At 33.2% G+C, this 18,003-nt stretch overlaps 2 protein-coding genes across 3 annotated transcripts; one reads left to right on the forward strand and one right to left on the reverse strand.

The window, feature by feature from the left end:
- The first annotated feature begins 4,547 nt into the window (after window positions 1-4,547).
- On the forward strand, window positions 4,548-7,700 carry LOC142552680 (lipid phosphate phosphatase 2-like). The gene is made up of 8 exons (XM_075662443.1): window positions 4,548-4,878; window positions 5,545-5,769; window positions 5,884-5,971; window positions 6,100-6,209; window positions 6,424-6,514; window positions 6,800-6,988; window positions 7,096-7,155; window positions 7,390-7,700. Exons 1-8 carry the CDS (start codon window positions 4,870-4,872, stop codon window positions 7,587-7,589), a joined length of 972 nt encoding a protein of 323 aa, XP_075518558.1. The 5' UTR covers window positions 4,548-4,869; the 3' UTR covers window positions 7,590-7,700.
- Window positions 7,701-9,079: 1,379 nt separating this feature from the next.
- Window positions 9,080-15,946, reverse strand: LOC142552681 (nuclear poly(A) polymerase 1). Of its 2 annotated transcripts, none has more exons than XM_075662445.1 (13): window positions 15,722-15,946; window positions 14,847-15,429; window positions 14,574-14,651; window positions 14,376-14,483; window positions 13,263-13,325; window positions 13,018-13,179; window positions 12,226-12,339; window positions 12,083-12,145; window positions 11,645-11,974; window positions 11,053-11,217; window positions 10,050-10,919; window positions 9,534-9,607; window positions 9,080-9,426 (listed from the first exon to the last, which is right to left on the reverse strand). In XM_075662445.1, exons 2-13 carry the CDS (start codon window positions 14,961-14,963, stop codon window positions 9,390-9,392), a joined length of 2,181 nt encoding a protein of 726 aa, XP_075518560.1. In that variant the 5' UTR covers window positions 14,964-15,429; window positions 15,722-15,946; the 3' UTR covers window positions 9,080-9,389. The 2 variants fall into 2 exon arrangements, with proteins under 2 accessions (XP_075518560.1, XP_075518559.1); XM_075662444.1 differs by having other exon boundaries at window positions 15,783-15,943.
- Between the last annotated feature and the right edge of the window lie 2,057 nt (window positions 15,947-18,003).

An 18,003-nucleotide genomic window follows, 5' to 3' on the forward strand; every position in this document is an offset into this window, starting at 1 on the left:
GGAGAAAAATGTCTTCGAGTAACCGAAGAAATCTTGCAGATGTTGCTGGTGTATCCTACGTATGCTGCACTCCTCCATGATTTGGTATTGGATCTGATTTTGTACCGTGACGTGGTAGAAACACTACTCGGAGTACTGATCTCCGAAAGGTATATATATATATTTTTTGGAAAGGAGGTATTATTTTATGAATATGAAGAGATATATCGGCTGTTAAAATTTGTTGTCCATTGGTCTTCCTTCTCACTAGCTCGAGAGTTTTTTTTTTTTTTTTTTTACTCTCGTTGACATGCACTCAATTCATTTATAAGTGAATTATGAGTCCCATTGTCCCGTATGCTTGGATGGATACGTAATATTAGGCTAACAGCTCAAGTTTTTTACATTTATCCTGATTTACTTGAGTTGCTTGGGAAGAGGATCTTCATTTCTTTAATGGGAATTTTTTTTACTGGGAGTTTCAGAGATTAATTCTGTGTTCTTTGTATGTCATATGAGGTCCTTTCAGTGCCCCTTTTATACAAGCAGTATAGAATGTAAATAATAATGACATGCATTTATCTTTTTAACTGAAGTTGAATTCATTATGCCGCAACTAGGAGCTGCTGGATTTGAGTGATGGCCATTGGGAATGTCTGCATCGGTTTGAAACAAGAAGAGATATCTAATTGCTTAAGGGAATTCAGGCCCTCCAATTATCAAGACAAAGATAGGAGATGTAACGTTTGCCAAGTGAGCGCTTTCTTTTTTAACTTGAATCTGCTCGCTTACTCGAGTCTTTTCGCTCAACAAAAAAGATGCAAAGAAAAATAACTATGAAACCAGAACTTAGGATAAATTGTTTTGTTTGTGCAGGAGAAATGCAGTGAGGCTGAAGATATAGGAACACTGGAGTGTGGACACCATCATCACTTACAATGCATAAAGCAGTGATTCCTGCAGAAAAATTCATGCTCAGCCTGCAAAGCTGCGGCAATTAAAGATAACAAATGGTAACGAAGTCTCCACCAGGGTCAGAGACGGGATAACTGGATAAGAGCACACCGGATGTAGTAACTAGTTATATAATATATAGAGATAGAGATAATATAGAAAAATATATGAGTAATTCAACAAAAGACGGTCTCAAATATATATAATCGTGAAAATGGTTTGCTTGATCCATAACTATCATAAATATTAATATTTTTTCACGAGTCAGATCAGGTCATATACTTGTTTTACAAAATTGGTTTTTAAGACCGATTCACTTTAGTTTTTGCATTCATATAATAGTTTGATGCTTCTCGGTGACACCCGATGTGGTAGCCTTTAATGTATTTTTGGAGACCCATTTGAATTTATATGGGATCCACTTGTTTGATTTGAAGGTGTATTGTAAAAATTATTAATGATGATCCAAGAAAATTACACGCGGCTAATATAAAAATGTCAACTTCTAGGATATCGGAAATAATAATCTATATATATATATACACAAAGTTTTTAACAAAAATAGTAATTTTTCGACAAAATATCATTTCTAAAAAAAAAAAATTTATCATGAATATTGACATATGTGTACTACAATAAATCATCACTTCAATTATTATTTGCATTGATTATATCAATTCATTTAATTCAATTTTGAATTTAATTAATTTTTATATTAATTCAAATGTAGTTTATGTATTATATGTTTTTTATTTTTTTTACTCAAATTAAACTAACGTCTGTTGAAAACAAACATTATATTAAAATTTTTGCATTGATTATATCAATCAGTTTAATTAAAAAATATATAAATAAATTTAAAATACAAATGATTGCAATGTTCAGTATCACTCATAAGGTAAATCATTCAAAATTAAATTTTGCTATTTTAAATAATTTTCTGCTCAATTTTTCTTTTATAAGTATCCAATTTATATATTAAAATTTTGTAAAAATTAAAATTAAAAACTCAGCATGAATTTTTCTTTTATAAGTATCCAATTTATATACACACACACACATATATATATATATATATATATATATATATATATATATATAAGCTGAGTTTTTGACAAAATTAGTAATTTCACGCCAAAATATCATTTTTCTAAAAAAGAAAGATTTATCATGAATTCAAATAAGAGAGCACAAGAAAATTAAAAGAGATAGATTCAAAAGAGTTTCAAATGGACATTAAATTACTCTCAATAAACATGTATATTACCATCAATAATCAGAAATGTTTGACACTCAATGCATGCAATTCGAGATTTTCATAATTTGAAAGAGTTAATGTATGATATAATTCTGTCAAAAGTATCCAATTTATAATTTTTATCCCTTAGAGATGTCTTATTTGAATTTTAAATTATAAATAATGCAATATTGTATATTATATTATAAACCAATTTTATTTTATTTATCCTACTAAATTTATCTACTCCAAAATTGAATTCTGAAATGACTCATCTTTTCAGCACCATATATGAGCTGAATCATTTCAAGATGTAATGTTCGTTTAAATTTAAATTTGTTCGTTGTTATGAACTACCTACATATGAAAACAACGAGAACAACGAGACATTAAGTTTGAAATCTGTCTTTCATGACCGAGAAGTAAAAAATATTATTCTTCTATTTGTATAAAATTTTAATTATTAAGTATTACTAATGTGATAATTTTCTTCTATATTACAAAGTTCACGGATACATGATAATATAAAATGTCCCGTAATGAAAATGATTAAACCATATGTAAAGAAAGTAAATATCTTATTAGAAGACACCTTATAAAATTTATTGACATAGTTTCGGAATACACATAGTAAATGTTAATAAAATAAATTTTCTTATTTATACATAATTTACTTATGATCATATATTTCATTTTTCTTTCGGAATAATAGGCTGTTGTGTATATTATGAAGAGATTTTGTAAATAAAATCACAACTCATTTGGATAAAGATATTGATGAAACAATTATTGTTATCATTCAAATGTGTCGAACACGTGTCATGTCACAAAATTGTTTGTGAATGTGGATTTAGACAAAATTAATGAATTTTTTAAAAATTATTTCTCATTAATTTTATTGAATGTGATTTAAAACTATTTTTTTTATCACATGTTAAAAAATAACAATATATAGCTTCTCGAAAATTAAAGAATTAAATATGTATTAAGGTTGGTAGTCGACATCAATACACTAAACACGATAAGCAGCATGTCATTTACTTAGGTTAACACAATCTAAAATTTTGATATATGATAGCGATTATTAGCTAAAAAAATTAATCGACATGCATTGTATTTAAGAAATTTTTTTAAAATTAGCGAAAAAATAGTTTTTATTTTTATTTTTTATAATTATATTATTTTTTTTCAATTTAAATATCTATTTATTTTTCACTGATTTTTAATAATATCATCCCGTGCATCGCACGGGTTAAATACTAGTTGTTTTTAATAGTTGAGCTTACGACATGATGATTTTGGATGTTTCAGGTTTTAAATAATTTGAGTTGTATATTTTAAGTTTTACTAAGTATAAATTTTAATAAAACGATAAAAGATAAAAGATTGATATTATAATTTGTATCAATATCAATGTCATGCATTCGATTATCATATATTATAAAAATTGAGAAAACGATTGTTCTAACACAATAATTACCTTAAGGAAACAATCTAAATATAATATTTGGATTGTTGTATGGTTTGGAGGATTGGATCATCTTTATCACTAACTATTATTTTTATCGAAGCTGCAAGATTACGATGGTAGCCAGATTACACACTAAAATATGTATCATTATCCATACAACAAATATTCTAAATAATGATAATTCACAATATAATTACACACTAAAATAATATTGCTCGAACAATTATTTTAACTAATTATAAAACAATCTTATAAAAACTATCCCTAGAAATTGTTGTTTTTAATATCAATATAAATTTCCCATTTACTAATGAATAAATATTTTAACTTAAAAAAATATAATAAAAAACAAATGTTAAAAAAAAAAATTATACAAACCCTTATCAATTGCATTTGCACCACTAGCATTAAAAATATGGACAAAGATATAATTTTTATAAAATAAAAAATTAATCGAAATCTCTAGGTCGTCGGCTTTGTGCCTCTGACTAGTCCGGAAACGACATCTATAATATATTCAAAGAACCTAGATGCAACAAGTATAACATAAAATTCTGTTGACCGAATTGAGCGACAATTTGACTGCTCCCGTCCTTTGCTGTTATACTATTCAAAAACAAGAGAGCAACGCGGAATTATTAAATAATTTTGTTGGCAAATTAATTTCGTTTGAAAAAGTAAGACTGAGCCAACAAGAAACATCATCTTCAGTACTTGTACTTTTGAACTAGTCATGTTTGAAAGGTTCTATCACACGTCTGCACTCACCAAGGCTGATCGTGTCTTTTTGGTTTGAAATTTATAAACTATAAATTTTTAAATGGCTGTTTAGCCATTCTTTCCTAGAAAAAACATGTTTATATATATATATATATATATATATGTATATATATATGTGTGTGTACACTACAATAAGAACAATCAATCACTGGAATTACTTCAAACCCAAAAAAGAAAATATATTTAGTTCTTGCATCACTACAAGGTTAAAGATTCCATTTTCTTGTCATTTGAATCAGAATATTATGTCTTTGGGTATTTCTCGTACACCATTTTGCTAATCGACTGTTGCTGAAGATTTTTTTGCCGACACTGGAGCTCTTTCTTTTGTGGGTGAAATTCTTCATATAATCCAGTAATCTGTGCTTGAAGTGTTTGCCTTTTTGCCATTGCGACCAACGGGTTGGAGATATTTGATATCTTTCTGTCCTACATCAAATTTTGGACCATGTTTCAGGTTTGTTGTCATTTCTGTTCATTTCATCTTTATACCCTTTCCCTGATTTATTATGCAAAAACGTTTTTTTAATCAATAAACGAATCTTTGTTGCGAAATTGTTCAAATTAATATTAGTCCAGATCACTTCTGGTAGATTCGACGCTTTTGGTACTGAGTCTGTTTTAGGTGTAAATGAGCTTGGATTGATTCGAGGCAATATGTTTAATCAGTTTTTTAATTACGGTTTTAATTTTTAACAAATTCAAGTGTTTGAGGTTAATGGTGTTAAATTTCTATGCTGCTGCGCAAGATTTCAACTCCAATGCCGATTCGAGTTCTTTGTTTCCACCAAATCTTGTATCAAGTTTTAAGTCTGATTTACTCAAAACAGAAAAGTTTTAAGCATTTGCTGTGAAGTCAGAGATCAAAATGGATATAGCGGGAGGCGAGTAATACAATCAGTTGCCCCCTCAACTAATTTTTTTAACTAGCTCCATCGGGTCAGCATATTTTGATGACACAAGAAATAGGGTAAGCAAAGTGCTTCACCTTTAATTCTCGATACTGATGCAAACAAACTCTTTATATTCGAGTGTGGCTTTCTTCTCTACCAGTTTTCATCAATGGATCTTTTAGCGCATGCAATATCAACTTCGATTCAAAAGTTCATATTTCTTAAAACAGGGTCGACCAAACGAGGTTGGACTCGAATGTCAACATACCATTAAGTCGCACGGGTGGGAACTCTTCAAGAATCACAAGCATGATTGGCTTACATTGATACTACTTGCAGTAATAGAGATCATTTTATATCTAATGCACCCGTTCTATCGTTTTGTTGGAGAGGACATGATGGCTGATCTTAAGTATCCTATGAAAGACGACACGGTGCCAGTATGGGCGGTTCCTGTGAGTAAACTTAATAACAACTCGAATAACTCTTTTTCACTTGTTAGATTTGGTGGTTTTGTTCCAAGAGTTATCGGAAACCATGTATTAATGACATCACTTTCTTGTGAACAGCTGTATTCAGTTTTGCTGCCTTTTGCCATTTTCATTCTATATTATATTCGAAGAAGAGACGTCTATGATCTACACAATGCCATACTAGGTAATACATAATATCAACTTTCTCTCGTATTTGGTGCTACGGCTTTAAACATATAAAACATTTGTTATTGTAGCAGAAGACTAAAAATGGTTGAAATGGTTCTCTGAGCTTGACTTACTGAACTGCAGGAATCTTGTTCGCTGTTTTGATAACCGGTGTCCTCACAGACGCGATAAAAAATGCAGTCGGCAGGCCTCGCCCTGATTTTTTCTGGCGTTGCTTTCCTGACGGGAACTTTGTATGTCATCCTAGATTCTGAATTATTACTTATTTTATCACCAAATGATTCTTGTTTAGAAGGTTCACGCATTTGTGGCCAGCTTTTAAAAAAATTTCAATCTTTTGGGGTTTCTTGATGCATCTATCTTGAATCTTTGAAAGTACAGAATTTGGAGTATACAGTATATAGGATAGGCTTTCATGTTAATTTTAATATATTCCTTATTCAACAGAAGTACGATCAATGGGGCGATGTCGTGTGCCATGGTAAAGATAGTGATCTAAAAGAAGGGCACAAGAGTTTTCCAAGTGGGCATACTTCATGTAAGTTCTACCAACTGATTTATGGTTTAACGCTTTTTGCTGGATTCCATCAATCGTGGGTCAGGCGCGATTGCCTTTTTCACATGGAAAACTTGAAATTTTGTATAGAATGTTTCTAAAAATTAAATTTCAGCTATCAAATGACATTAACTCATCCTTATTCATTCCATATCTTGGGGCAACCCACCTGGTGCCACTGAAAGCAAAAAGTGTTCACAACAATGGCATTGTCCAGTTGATTCTTTCTTTGCTTGAGTGATGACGTACAATAAAATTCTTTTTCAGGGTCGTTTGCTGGCCTTGGTTTTTTATCACTATACTTGTCGGGGAAAATCAAATGCTTTGATCAGAGAGGCCATGTTGCGAAACTATGCATTTTCTTCCTACCTATTCTTGCTGCATGCCTTGTTGGAATTTCTCGTGTGGACGACTATAAGCATCATTGGCAAGATGTGTTTGCCGGAGGTCTCCTTGGTATGTTCTCATTTTAACATCACAATTCTTTAATTAAAGAAGTTTAATTGATCGATCACGTTTTAAATGTTGTCGATCGTGTTACCTACGTCTGCATTTTGTTTTAGGTCTTGTTGCGGCTACATTTTGCTACCTGCAGTTCTTCCCACCTCCATACCACACACAAGGTATATGTAAAATGTAACTTTAGAAAAGGAAACCGTATGCAACATTTGAAAATCTTTTTTTCAGCAATGGTGTAATTAAATAAGTATACATTTATTCTCAAGTATATGGATCTGAGTAACTCTCATTCTACTAACCGTTTAGGACGTGGCATTTGTTATAGGAATATGCTGTTTTCTTTTCTATATAATTTCAAGAAATCGTGCGTCTTATTTTATCCAACGATCGCATTGCAGGATGGAGTTCATATGCATATTTCCGGGCAGTGGAGGAATCTCGTGCAAACATGAGATCTACTGAGCAGCCTGGGCACGGAATTAGCTTACAGAATGTAACAGTTGAAGGTATGAATCGACAGCAGTCGAGGATTCGTGGGAACTCAGTGTATTACGATTTAGACTCAACTGTCCATTCAATGGAGTCTGGAAATAGATAACTTAAAAATATTTCCTGCGTTCGTAATTGGTTTATCTAGCTCAGCAAACTAGTTTTACTCGGGGTTGTAATTCCATTATTGGAGTGGGTTGGTTTTGGCTTATGGAATCAATTTTGTTGTTATAGTGAAATGAGCCCTCCTTTTAATATTTTTTTTTTAAAAAAATCTCAAATTATATTTTGTAAATTATTAATAATTCAAAGTTTTAAAATAACAAATTTAAAGAAGGGGCATTCCACTTCTCAATTGGATCCGCTTTAATTATAAATACTAATGCACCGACGCACGCGTTGCGTGCTTGTATAATATTTTTTATAATTCATTTGATTTATATTTAAATGAGGATCAAAATATAATTATAAGAAATAGTGAGGGACTACACTGTAATTTTGATATATAAATTAAAAAATATATTGAAAAATAAAATAATAAAAAAAAGACATCAGTGAGAATTGAACCTATAACCTAAACATAAAAAAACAATGACTCTATCCACTGAATTACATATAACTTACATTAAAATTTAACATTTTATTAATATATTTAATTATTAAAACAGACAATAACACCAAAGTTAGTTACTCTAGGTGTCTAAAACTTAATAAAATAGTATCGATTTAATTTTTTTGTTTTTATAATTTATTATTTTATTATTATTATTGATATTAGTTAATTTAAAAACCGTCGAGCGATCTTCATAAAGCACGTGTCTATAATTAGAATAAAAAAATTTAGTATTTCCATATTAAGAAATTCAAATTTCTTGGACGCAATATTTTCGATAATAAATAAATAGTTTTAATAATAGAAATATGATGTCAAATATAAATAAAAAATAAAAATATTTATATACATCAATTTTTTAGAAAGAGACTCAAAGCTGATTATCGTTGAACTTTTGTCAAATTTAGAATTAAGAACGCGAACAAAATATTGAATAAATTATCAATAAAATATTTCTTTTAGAGAGTAAAACATAATATCTTTTTTTATTCATATATAATAACAAAATATTTACATAAACGCAGCTTCGTCTACTTATTTAATATTTCACACATATCAATTTATGATACGAGCATTCGTAATTAATTCAAAAAATAATTGTGCATATGTATGTATCAATGGTTTATGTATATAAATACATTATAATATCTAATCTTTCAAAAAAACAGCGTTGGTTAGCAAATGAATAAGCGATTAGTTTAAGTAAATAATTTTTAACAATGATAAAATTATTACTTGTAACAATATGAATTAAAAAGTGGAGGCAAATAGTTTATATGATTTTGTGAGTTGTTCAAAAATCTCGTCGAATCTTCATAGACAAATGGTAAATGCTGTAATTATTAAATTCCACCGACCTTAAATTTAAAAAACTATAGACGGATGAAAAATTATTTAATCCTCAAATTGTTTGTTTCTATTTATGTTTTCAGATATGATTTAATCCCCAAAGCCAGCATACCGTCAAGTTCCAAGTCATCAAAGTCTAAAGCAAAGAGTAAATTCGAATACTTTGATTGCGTTAAGCATATACACGGCATTTTACAAAAGCAGAACGTACACATCAATTAATTTAGACACCGAAATGCGGTATGCACCAGAGTTGGCCTTCGGCTAGAATACGAATAGGGTAAATATCCTAAACTTTGCAAATTTTTATTGCTTCATCAAGGCCACGCCTCCAACAGTTTATGCCTCAGGGCAAACCCCTTCATTTTTGTCATATTTCATGTACAGACTCGGAGTTTTCGATATTTAACACGATTCCTGCCCACCCTAGAGGCTGTTCAGGCAATATTAGTTACCTGCCTTCGCTAAAGAAGTGAAACTGAACCTGCAAATATACCAGCGAATCACCAACCAACTAGGCCGTGTCAAAGAAGTGTGAAAAACTATGATCAAAATAGGCAGAACATTCAGTCAACTTTCGAAGACAAATACCTGATAAGAGGCTTCTGCACTGGCGCGCTAACAGAAGGCGACTCTGTAGTAGGAGTTGCTGTCAGCTCAAGGGGCTATATCCATGTAAAGAGACAAAGATAGAAGTCAATTTCCCTCCCAAGTAATGCTACGCATTCATAATGTGAAACCAGTTTTCTAAGCCATAGTACCTTCTGGGGGTGAAAACGGGACAAAAATACATGCATGCATATATGTAAACAGACAGACATGAGAAGGTTATCGATGGAAAATACTAATTTATGCTGCAGAAACTCAAATAGTTGCCACAAAGTGAACTCTAGCAAACTTTATAATCAACTCCAATTCAAATGCACAATGTAGCCAACATGGAGTAGCATACGCAACACTACAGCCTGTATTTTCTACAACCAAGCATATCCAGTAAAAATGAAAATAAAAGTAGCAAAGACAACTGGACATTTTACAAGAGCACCGATAACAATAAAACAAACCAATTACGCATACAAATAAAAGCATCAAGTAAGATGACAATACCTCCAGCTCTTCCGAGTCTCCATTTTGTTGATTCGTGGAGAATAAAATGTTCCCAGCTGCCACTGCTCTTACATCCTGCTTTTCTGTGATGAACTCTAATAAAGTAGTTTCTTCTGTCTCGCCATGATGTTGAACTTCACCCTTCAATTCCATACCTTCTACATTCTCATTAATGATTTTCATAGATCCTTCTTGACCAACAGTTTGTCGAGAAGATTGTGAGTTCATGGGCTTCTCTCTTGCCAATGAATCTGATGAAGCAACAGAAGAAATTGATGGCAAAACAAAAGACATGCTTACACCTAATCCTATAATCTCATGGTGGTTGTCAGATATATCCTCAGAATTTTTCGGGTTATTTAGAGTGTCATCAAAATCAGGTTTGAATTGTTTTCTTGACATGGTTTCATCCAACAAAGTTGCATCACTACTACACATGGACATGCTTGAGGACACTGACAAGCTAACTCCTTTAGCGACTTCATCTTGTCTTCTCTTCTTCCGGCTCATTGCAGTATCGGCTTGAGGTGTGTTTGATGCAAGTGATAGGGATGAGCGACTCTCATTGGCACTTTTAACAGGATGTGAAGGACGGATTCCACAAGGGAAGACGAAGTTGGGTATGTCTTTTCGTTTCACATGACGAACATGAATCCACATTGTCAGCTTCCAGAATGAGTATGCGTAAACATCTCTTTTAAAATCCTCAACCGTCATCCTTATATCAAATTGTTTGCCTTCTTGAGGGTTAGTGTCATCTAGTTTCCTTCGCAAGCCCATAAAATAACTATGATGAAATGGCTTAGATTTGTCTGAAAATTCACCAGGGTGCGGATGGCACTGAAGTACCCCATTTGTGTCCCTTTCAATCTGAATAAAATTAAAAGACCACAAGAAATTATGCAACAGTAATAAAATCAATATATCATGTGTTAACCTGACTACAAAGAGCTCAAGAAGACACTCCTGACGACAAAGAGCTCAAGAAGACACTGTCACTAACCTTCAAAGTAAGCAAGCGCATTCGGGATTCAACCCAACCTTTCCAATTCCTCGAGTCCTCATCAGTCTCTGACGCTATATCTATTTGTAGATAATTCTTGTATGCTTCAAAGAAAGCGAAAGGTTCGAAAAGAGCATCCCAGCTAGACTTGTTTGATTCAATCGTCTTCCATGAAAAATAACAGAAGTTCATGTAAGCAACATAAAATGACAAATTGGACTGATATATCTTGGAAAAAACAAGGAACCACATGAAAGGTACGTGAGGTGATATAGGTAATATTATTAACAGGTATTGAATCCATAAGCATGTTCCGTCAATAGAAGAAAACATTAAAAACTAAAATTAAAGACAGACTTCCACTGATGAACTTTTTTCCAGAATCTGTGCAGATCAAAGAGTGCATCCTATCCCAAGAATTAATTCAAGTTTAAAGCAAGAAAAATATCTGAACTGAAAATGAAATCACAACAGCACTAAAAGCATCTGCTGACCAAGATTTGTAGTTTATCAGAAGAAAACCTTCAGAAAAATGTGACAGTTTGAACAGCAACACTCATAAACATAAATAGGTGACAGCAAACTGAAGTACCTCACACTTTTCATTTCCTCTTTGAAATTCTTCCATCATGACACGCAATGTGCTATTTGACACATTGTAGCTAGAGTTCATACAGGGATATGCAGGCGTAATTATGGGCATCAGGTGTGATCTGTCCTTATAATTTCTTCTAGGATCCCAAAAAGAAAGCCCTAAAGATCCTTCTTCAATTGGACACAACATAACAGGATTAGGCCAGCGCCACAAATTATAGACCCGAAAAAACCGCGAGACCAGCATGCTGGCCAGTGCATTTGGGTATAGCTGGCAAATTCGGGCAACAAGTAATGCCCAATTAATGCCACCAAGGAAACCAGTTACCTGACCATATCAGAAAGTATATTAAAGGAAGGAAAGAGTTATTAAAAAATGTCAAAATGGTTATGCAATTGATGGTTGAGAAAATGAGTACAGTCCTGATATACTTACATTTGAATAAACTCCACGGCGTTTTGCCCACAGCCTCATACTTCGCAAAGCAGTACGAAAATTCTAAAGGGCGGGTAACAAAAATATTAAGTAAAAAAACATTTTTCAGAACACAAATTAATATGCAGACCCAGCACTCACACCTGAATGTTTGGGACTAAACGCAATATTTGATCTGTCACTCTGCATCCATTGAGACTACGAACAGTCTGATCATCTACATTTTGTAGAATAGAATCTTGTGAAACATCCAAGTCCTGGAGACAGACATGTAAAGATGCTCAAGGAACATAATGAGGAATTATCCAGAGAACCATATTTATTCCAATGGCAAAAACTCATTAAAGACATTCACAAGTCTACAACATAGATACTTGATAACAAAAATTTTAGGCTATGTTTCAAGGAAAAAAGAAAGGATATGCCCAACAAATAAGACAGGGGCATCGACCAAAAACGAGGAAGACCAGTGCATTGCATTTTCAAAACAAGGACATAGGTATAAAAAAAATTCCAACTTGTACAAGAAAGAATAAGGATAGGTAGGCCTAAAACACTTGCTGTTCCAGATTGTTATAGTCTCAAGCCATCAGCTGTCACAACGAAACGAAACCAATTGTCACAGAACTTATAATGCATAGGAGAGGCATTTCCCCATTTTAAAATAACAGAATTGAGGATATATCCAAGCAGCAATTCTCCATTTTAAAACAATTCAGTTTCCGAACAACATATATATTTAAATTTTACCCCTCAGATTTAGCGGGGAAAAACCAAATGTGATGAAACATCAGTGCTTGAATCATGACACCAGCTTACCCATCAGGGAATAGCAGGTAACTTATAATTAAGCTAGATTCAAAAGTGAGATTATACTCATTAAATCAGTAATTATGTACATCAATTATGGCTGATTCAAGAATAAGTGTACATACTTCGGGAATGACCCAGAGAGACACATTTGCATAAAGCAGATCGATAGAAACACCGTTGAACTTGAACTTCATGACTGGTACGTGAGCATCTGGTACAGGATGCAGCTCATGTACATCAGGCATCTCTGACAACATTCTGTAAAGTTCACCAAAAAAGTCTTCCTGTATATGAAACAAAAAGTGATTTTTCCCACTCGTCAACTATCCATTTCCACAGTTGTCCAAAAATGAAGAAAGTAACCTACATTTCGAGTAGCGTGTTTTGGTCCAACACACAATGTATCAATATCTGCACCAGGGCTGTGCACCTATTAAGTATTAAACACAATGAACGATAAAATAATTAAATTCTGGGAGGCAATTTCTACAGAACTTATTGAGAATAAATAAATAACTTCACAAGAAACACCATGATAAGATTTCTCAGCTATAATTTATTCCTGACCCAGGCTCATCATTTAAAGAATAAACATATAACTCCACATAGTATTTCTCTCAAAAGTGAAATTATCTATTTGTTAGAGCTTCAAGTACAAAAAGAAGATATGTTAAATCTGATTGATCGCCGTAGACTTGTATACAAAATTTGGTTTAAGAATAGATGAGATTGGTATGGTATACACAAAAGAAACACAATCCTATTATGTCGATCAACTAAGATCATCGGTTTACATGCTTTTGCTATGAATTTTTTAGAACACAGCCACCAAATCTAATAGGCTTCAGTGTTTTGCACGTAAATCAAGTGCTGTAACCATCTGACTCAGATTGCTTTATATGATTCTCAAAAGCCTAACAACTATTATTTCTGAAATTGCAAAACAGATTTTAACTAAGTTTCATAGATAATAGCGCAGATTTTCTGTGGCCGTAAGCAATTAAATAAAATGGAACAAGAAAGATATCATCCCTGGATATGCATGTGGTATACGAAATTGGTCCTAAGAGGTCATCAATTATATAAACAAATGGTATGATAGGTACCAGCAATCAATACCTACGATAACCATGATATAGGAACAGCCCAATTAAATTGTGGCTGTGTAAAATAGTCAGGAGAGCAGGTTTCCTAATATTTTCTTCTGATAAAACCTTAAAATTTTCATAACAATCTTAAGAAAAAGGATAGACCATTAATAGCCTTGAGATTTGCCAACAACCAAAAAGACCATCTTGATACAGACTCCCACTAACAGCACAAATAATTCAGAGTAGTTATGGTTGCATCGCATTAACAGGAAACATCATTCAAAGGGCAAATTATGAAAGGACAAAAGGAAAGGGAAAAATATGATACAGAATGCCATAAAAATAAAAAAAATAATGCAAAGACAAAAAAAAAAGATTAAATTCCATACACCAAGTCTATAAGAACCAAACGTGAAAATTTTCGCATTTGCCTCATGGACCATCTGCTCATTAAAACCTTTAGCACGACTAATATTCTTCACCCAAGTCTTCACAATCTGTGAACATATCACAGATCAGTAAACTATCACCATTATCTGGTAAACGGTAAACCAAAAGTTAGATAATTATATATTACGAGAGATGACCTGGTCCAATCTCCCTAAAACTTCCTCTCTTTTAATAGCTTCTTCATGACTTTCATACAAGCCTGCATCTGCAAGAAACTGATAGCAAATACGCTAGTAAGATAACAAGCCATTTCCTTTTCATAGTCAACCCATTGTCAAAAGATAATTTAATTAACTGGTAAGGAAACACAATTAAAATAAGTTTTTAATTCTCAAATAGAACCTAGATCTATTTTGAAACAAATGAAAGGATTAGCAAGAAGCACATCAAAATAGATGTAAAAAACAAACCTTTTCCAAGTCCCTGGTCTTAATGACATCTAACTCGGTGGGTCCACCAGTTGAAATTGGCCCAGATAATCCAATCTGAGCTCCAGCGGGTAAATTATTTGATCCCGGGCTACCCATGACCTATCTTCCGCTCAACGATTTATTAAGTTTCTTTTCACCAAATTCGTGAAGAAAGGAAAGAAGGAAAAGTTATGTAGAGTGAAGTGTTCACACCTTTCGCCTAAGCAATTCAAATTAGAAAAGGATAAAAAAAAATCTCTCTTATTCCAAATAGAATTAACAATCAACTCCCAGAACAATAGCGAAGATAAGAATAATCAATCGACTAAAAAAAACATTGTTTCTGGATATTCAATTAAACTCCAATCTTTAAAGGAAACAGATACAACCAAATCAAAATCAATAAATAGGACCCTCGATTTCCTTGGACAAAACTCTCTTTCTTTATCTTTCTCTTGCTATTATTTCGTCCACAGCAGTAAGATATTTGGTGTATAGAGCTCTAAAAACAGGTCCAATGGAGCCCCAGTCTCCGTCCCGTCTTATAATACCTTCGGTTACACCTTATCAGTTGCTGAATGACCTATAAGCAAATCAAACCCTGGAGTTATGAATAAGCATACGTGGGTAAAGAGCAGCACGCTAACAAAAGGGGAAAATTAGTGAGTCGGAGGGAAAAAAAAATTGAAACAAAAATCGAATATAAAACAACAATCTCTGCCGAATCCCCATCAAATCCTTCCATATAATCGAATTGCTATTATTACAACTGACTACAACAAATTGATCGACTATAAAACGAAACGGAAGAAATAAAAAAAAGAATAAACAATAGAAAGCGGGCAACCATCGTGCCTGAAATCACATAAACTAACCCCGTTTGCATCAATTAGCTCTATCACAAGGAGAATGGGGAAAAGCTTTGATTTGGCTCACCGTATTATGAACCCAGACAATTGGGTAATTGGATTAGTACTTGGAACATAAAATTTCGCCACTTTCTGAAATCGGGATTGTGCTATGAATGAGTAGGATCGAGAACTGGTTGGATTTTTTTCCCCTTCGCATCGTATTTGGAGACTCACCCAAGGACTAAATTGTCACTTTATAAACTTGGCATGGGAACAGATATTCGTGTCCCATCAAGTTTTTTTCCTTATCTTAATTTATAAAAATAAAAGAAAATCATATTTTTTTCTTATTATTTATGATTTTTTATCATTTATATTATAAATATAATCTTATTGATATCTTATTCCATTTTTGACAATTTTATTAAATTTTTATTAAAAAAATATTGATATGATATTAGACAAACGTACATATTCAACAACACATCAAAAAATATTAAAATTGATGATAAAATAAAAATAATAAACTAAAAGTAAATTTTGATAATATAAACAATAAAACTCGTATAAAGATAAATATTACATGTCAAAAACATTATTTTCTCCAAAAATAAAATTTATAAAATTCAATAATAAATAGATACAAGGGGCCGTGGTTTGCTACCTCGGCTCCTGTTTATACAAAACTTTAAAAAATTAAAAGGAAATAGTTATTTGTTAATAAGATTGATGAATTTCCACGTCAACTTGAGTTGTTTCAACTTACAAGTTGTCGATGAGATTTTGGTCTGATGATTAAACTTGAGACTATAAAATTTGTGGATTTTAAGATTCAATCCGGTTGATTGTGAATAATAAATTAAATAAATTTAATTTTTTTACTTTCTTTTTCTGACCCTCAAATCACATCTTAGCATAAAACAATATCATACTTGCACTCGAGCTCTTCAAAAAAATCACACATTTCCCATTGTTTCAGACGAATGATTCATGGAAAACCATGTCCAAATCTTCTTGAACAAGCTCTCCTATGCTTCCATAACTGCAGCCACATTAACCTTCTTCTTCCTCTATCTTCAAATGCCCGAAACCTGCGTGGATCCTTCTGACCCGAATCCAAAGCCGCACACCCGGTTTCCCACATCAACCTGTGATTTCAATCCCCGCTACTACGCCTCTCTGGACAAGCGGAACCGTCGCATCTGGTCCACAAAATCATGGACCTCCGCGGTATCATCTTACGCCGCCTTCTTCAAGACCCTCCACATTTCTAACCATTCCCGAGCCCTGATTGTCTCCGCCGGGCCAGGTCATGCCGTTGTGGCGATGAATGAATTGGGCGTGGGTGATGTGACTGGGGTGGAGCTGGTGGATTCTCCGCCTTTGGTGAGCCGAGCGGATCCCCATAATTTGCCCTTTTTTGATGGGATTTTTGATGTTGGGTTCGGTGTGTATTTGGATCGGGCCCTCTTTCCAGGCCGGTACGTTGGGGAGATTGAGAGCACGGTGAGGAGAGGTGGTTTTGTGTGGTGGCAGTAGAGGAATGTGGACCTAGGGAGGTGGAAAAGGTTCTGAGATTGTTCAAGAAATCACGGTTTGTTAGGACCAAGAATGTAACTTTAGCTGGGGAGTTTAGGACAGGAATTATTATGGAAGTTGAGAGCTAAACCTGAAGTTTTTTTTCTTGGTTTCCCTTTTGCAGTTGGTTACTACTTGTAGCTTATATTTTATTTCAGATTAGTTTGGTAATTCTTTTGTATGACGTAATCTTACGGAACGTCGATGACGTAGCGTGTAAAAGATTTGTGTTTTGAAGTGTTCGGTTATCCTCGACTATGGACTTCTGGTTGGTGATTTATGCTACTTTCCCTATGGGTAAAAGGTTTTGGGTACAAACTTCAAGTAACATTTATGTGCAGCGTGAATGCCATTGTCTATACTTGGTTTATTTGTGATACAGAGGCTTGATGGTGTGGATTGCACGGTTTTGACCTGTTCCTAGAAATATACCCCTTGCATTTTCCAGGTTAGAATTAAATTGATGCGCATTTCGAAATTGCCAACCTTCTTTATAATTTGCATTCTTGAGAAAAATGTGCTTGGAAGTGAACCTATGTTTGTGTGTTAAGTTGGTTGTGAGAGGGAGATTTGATATTTTCTTCCTAACATTTTACGTTCTGTGCTGGGTTGACAGTGAGTTGCTGTGTCTCAGACGTAACTATGACTGCATCCTTTCCGCTCTTTTTCTTGTGATTCTTCTGTGAAAGAGTGTTTTTCATTTGGCAGCTAGCAGACTGTGATTTAAC

This window comes from Primulina tabacum, chromosome 8, assembly GCF_025594145.1.
Source record: "Primulina tabacum isolate GXHZ01 chromosome 8, ASM2559414v2, whole genome shotgun sequence".
Lineage (NCBI taxonomy): Eukaryota > Viridiplantae > Streptophyta > Magnoliopsida > Lamiales > Gesneriaceae > Primulina > Primulina tabacum.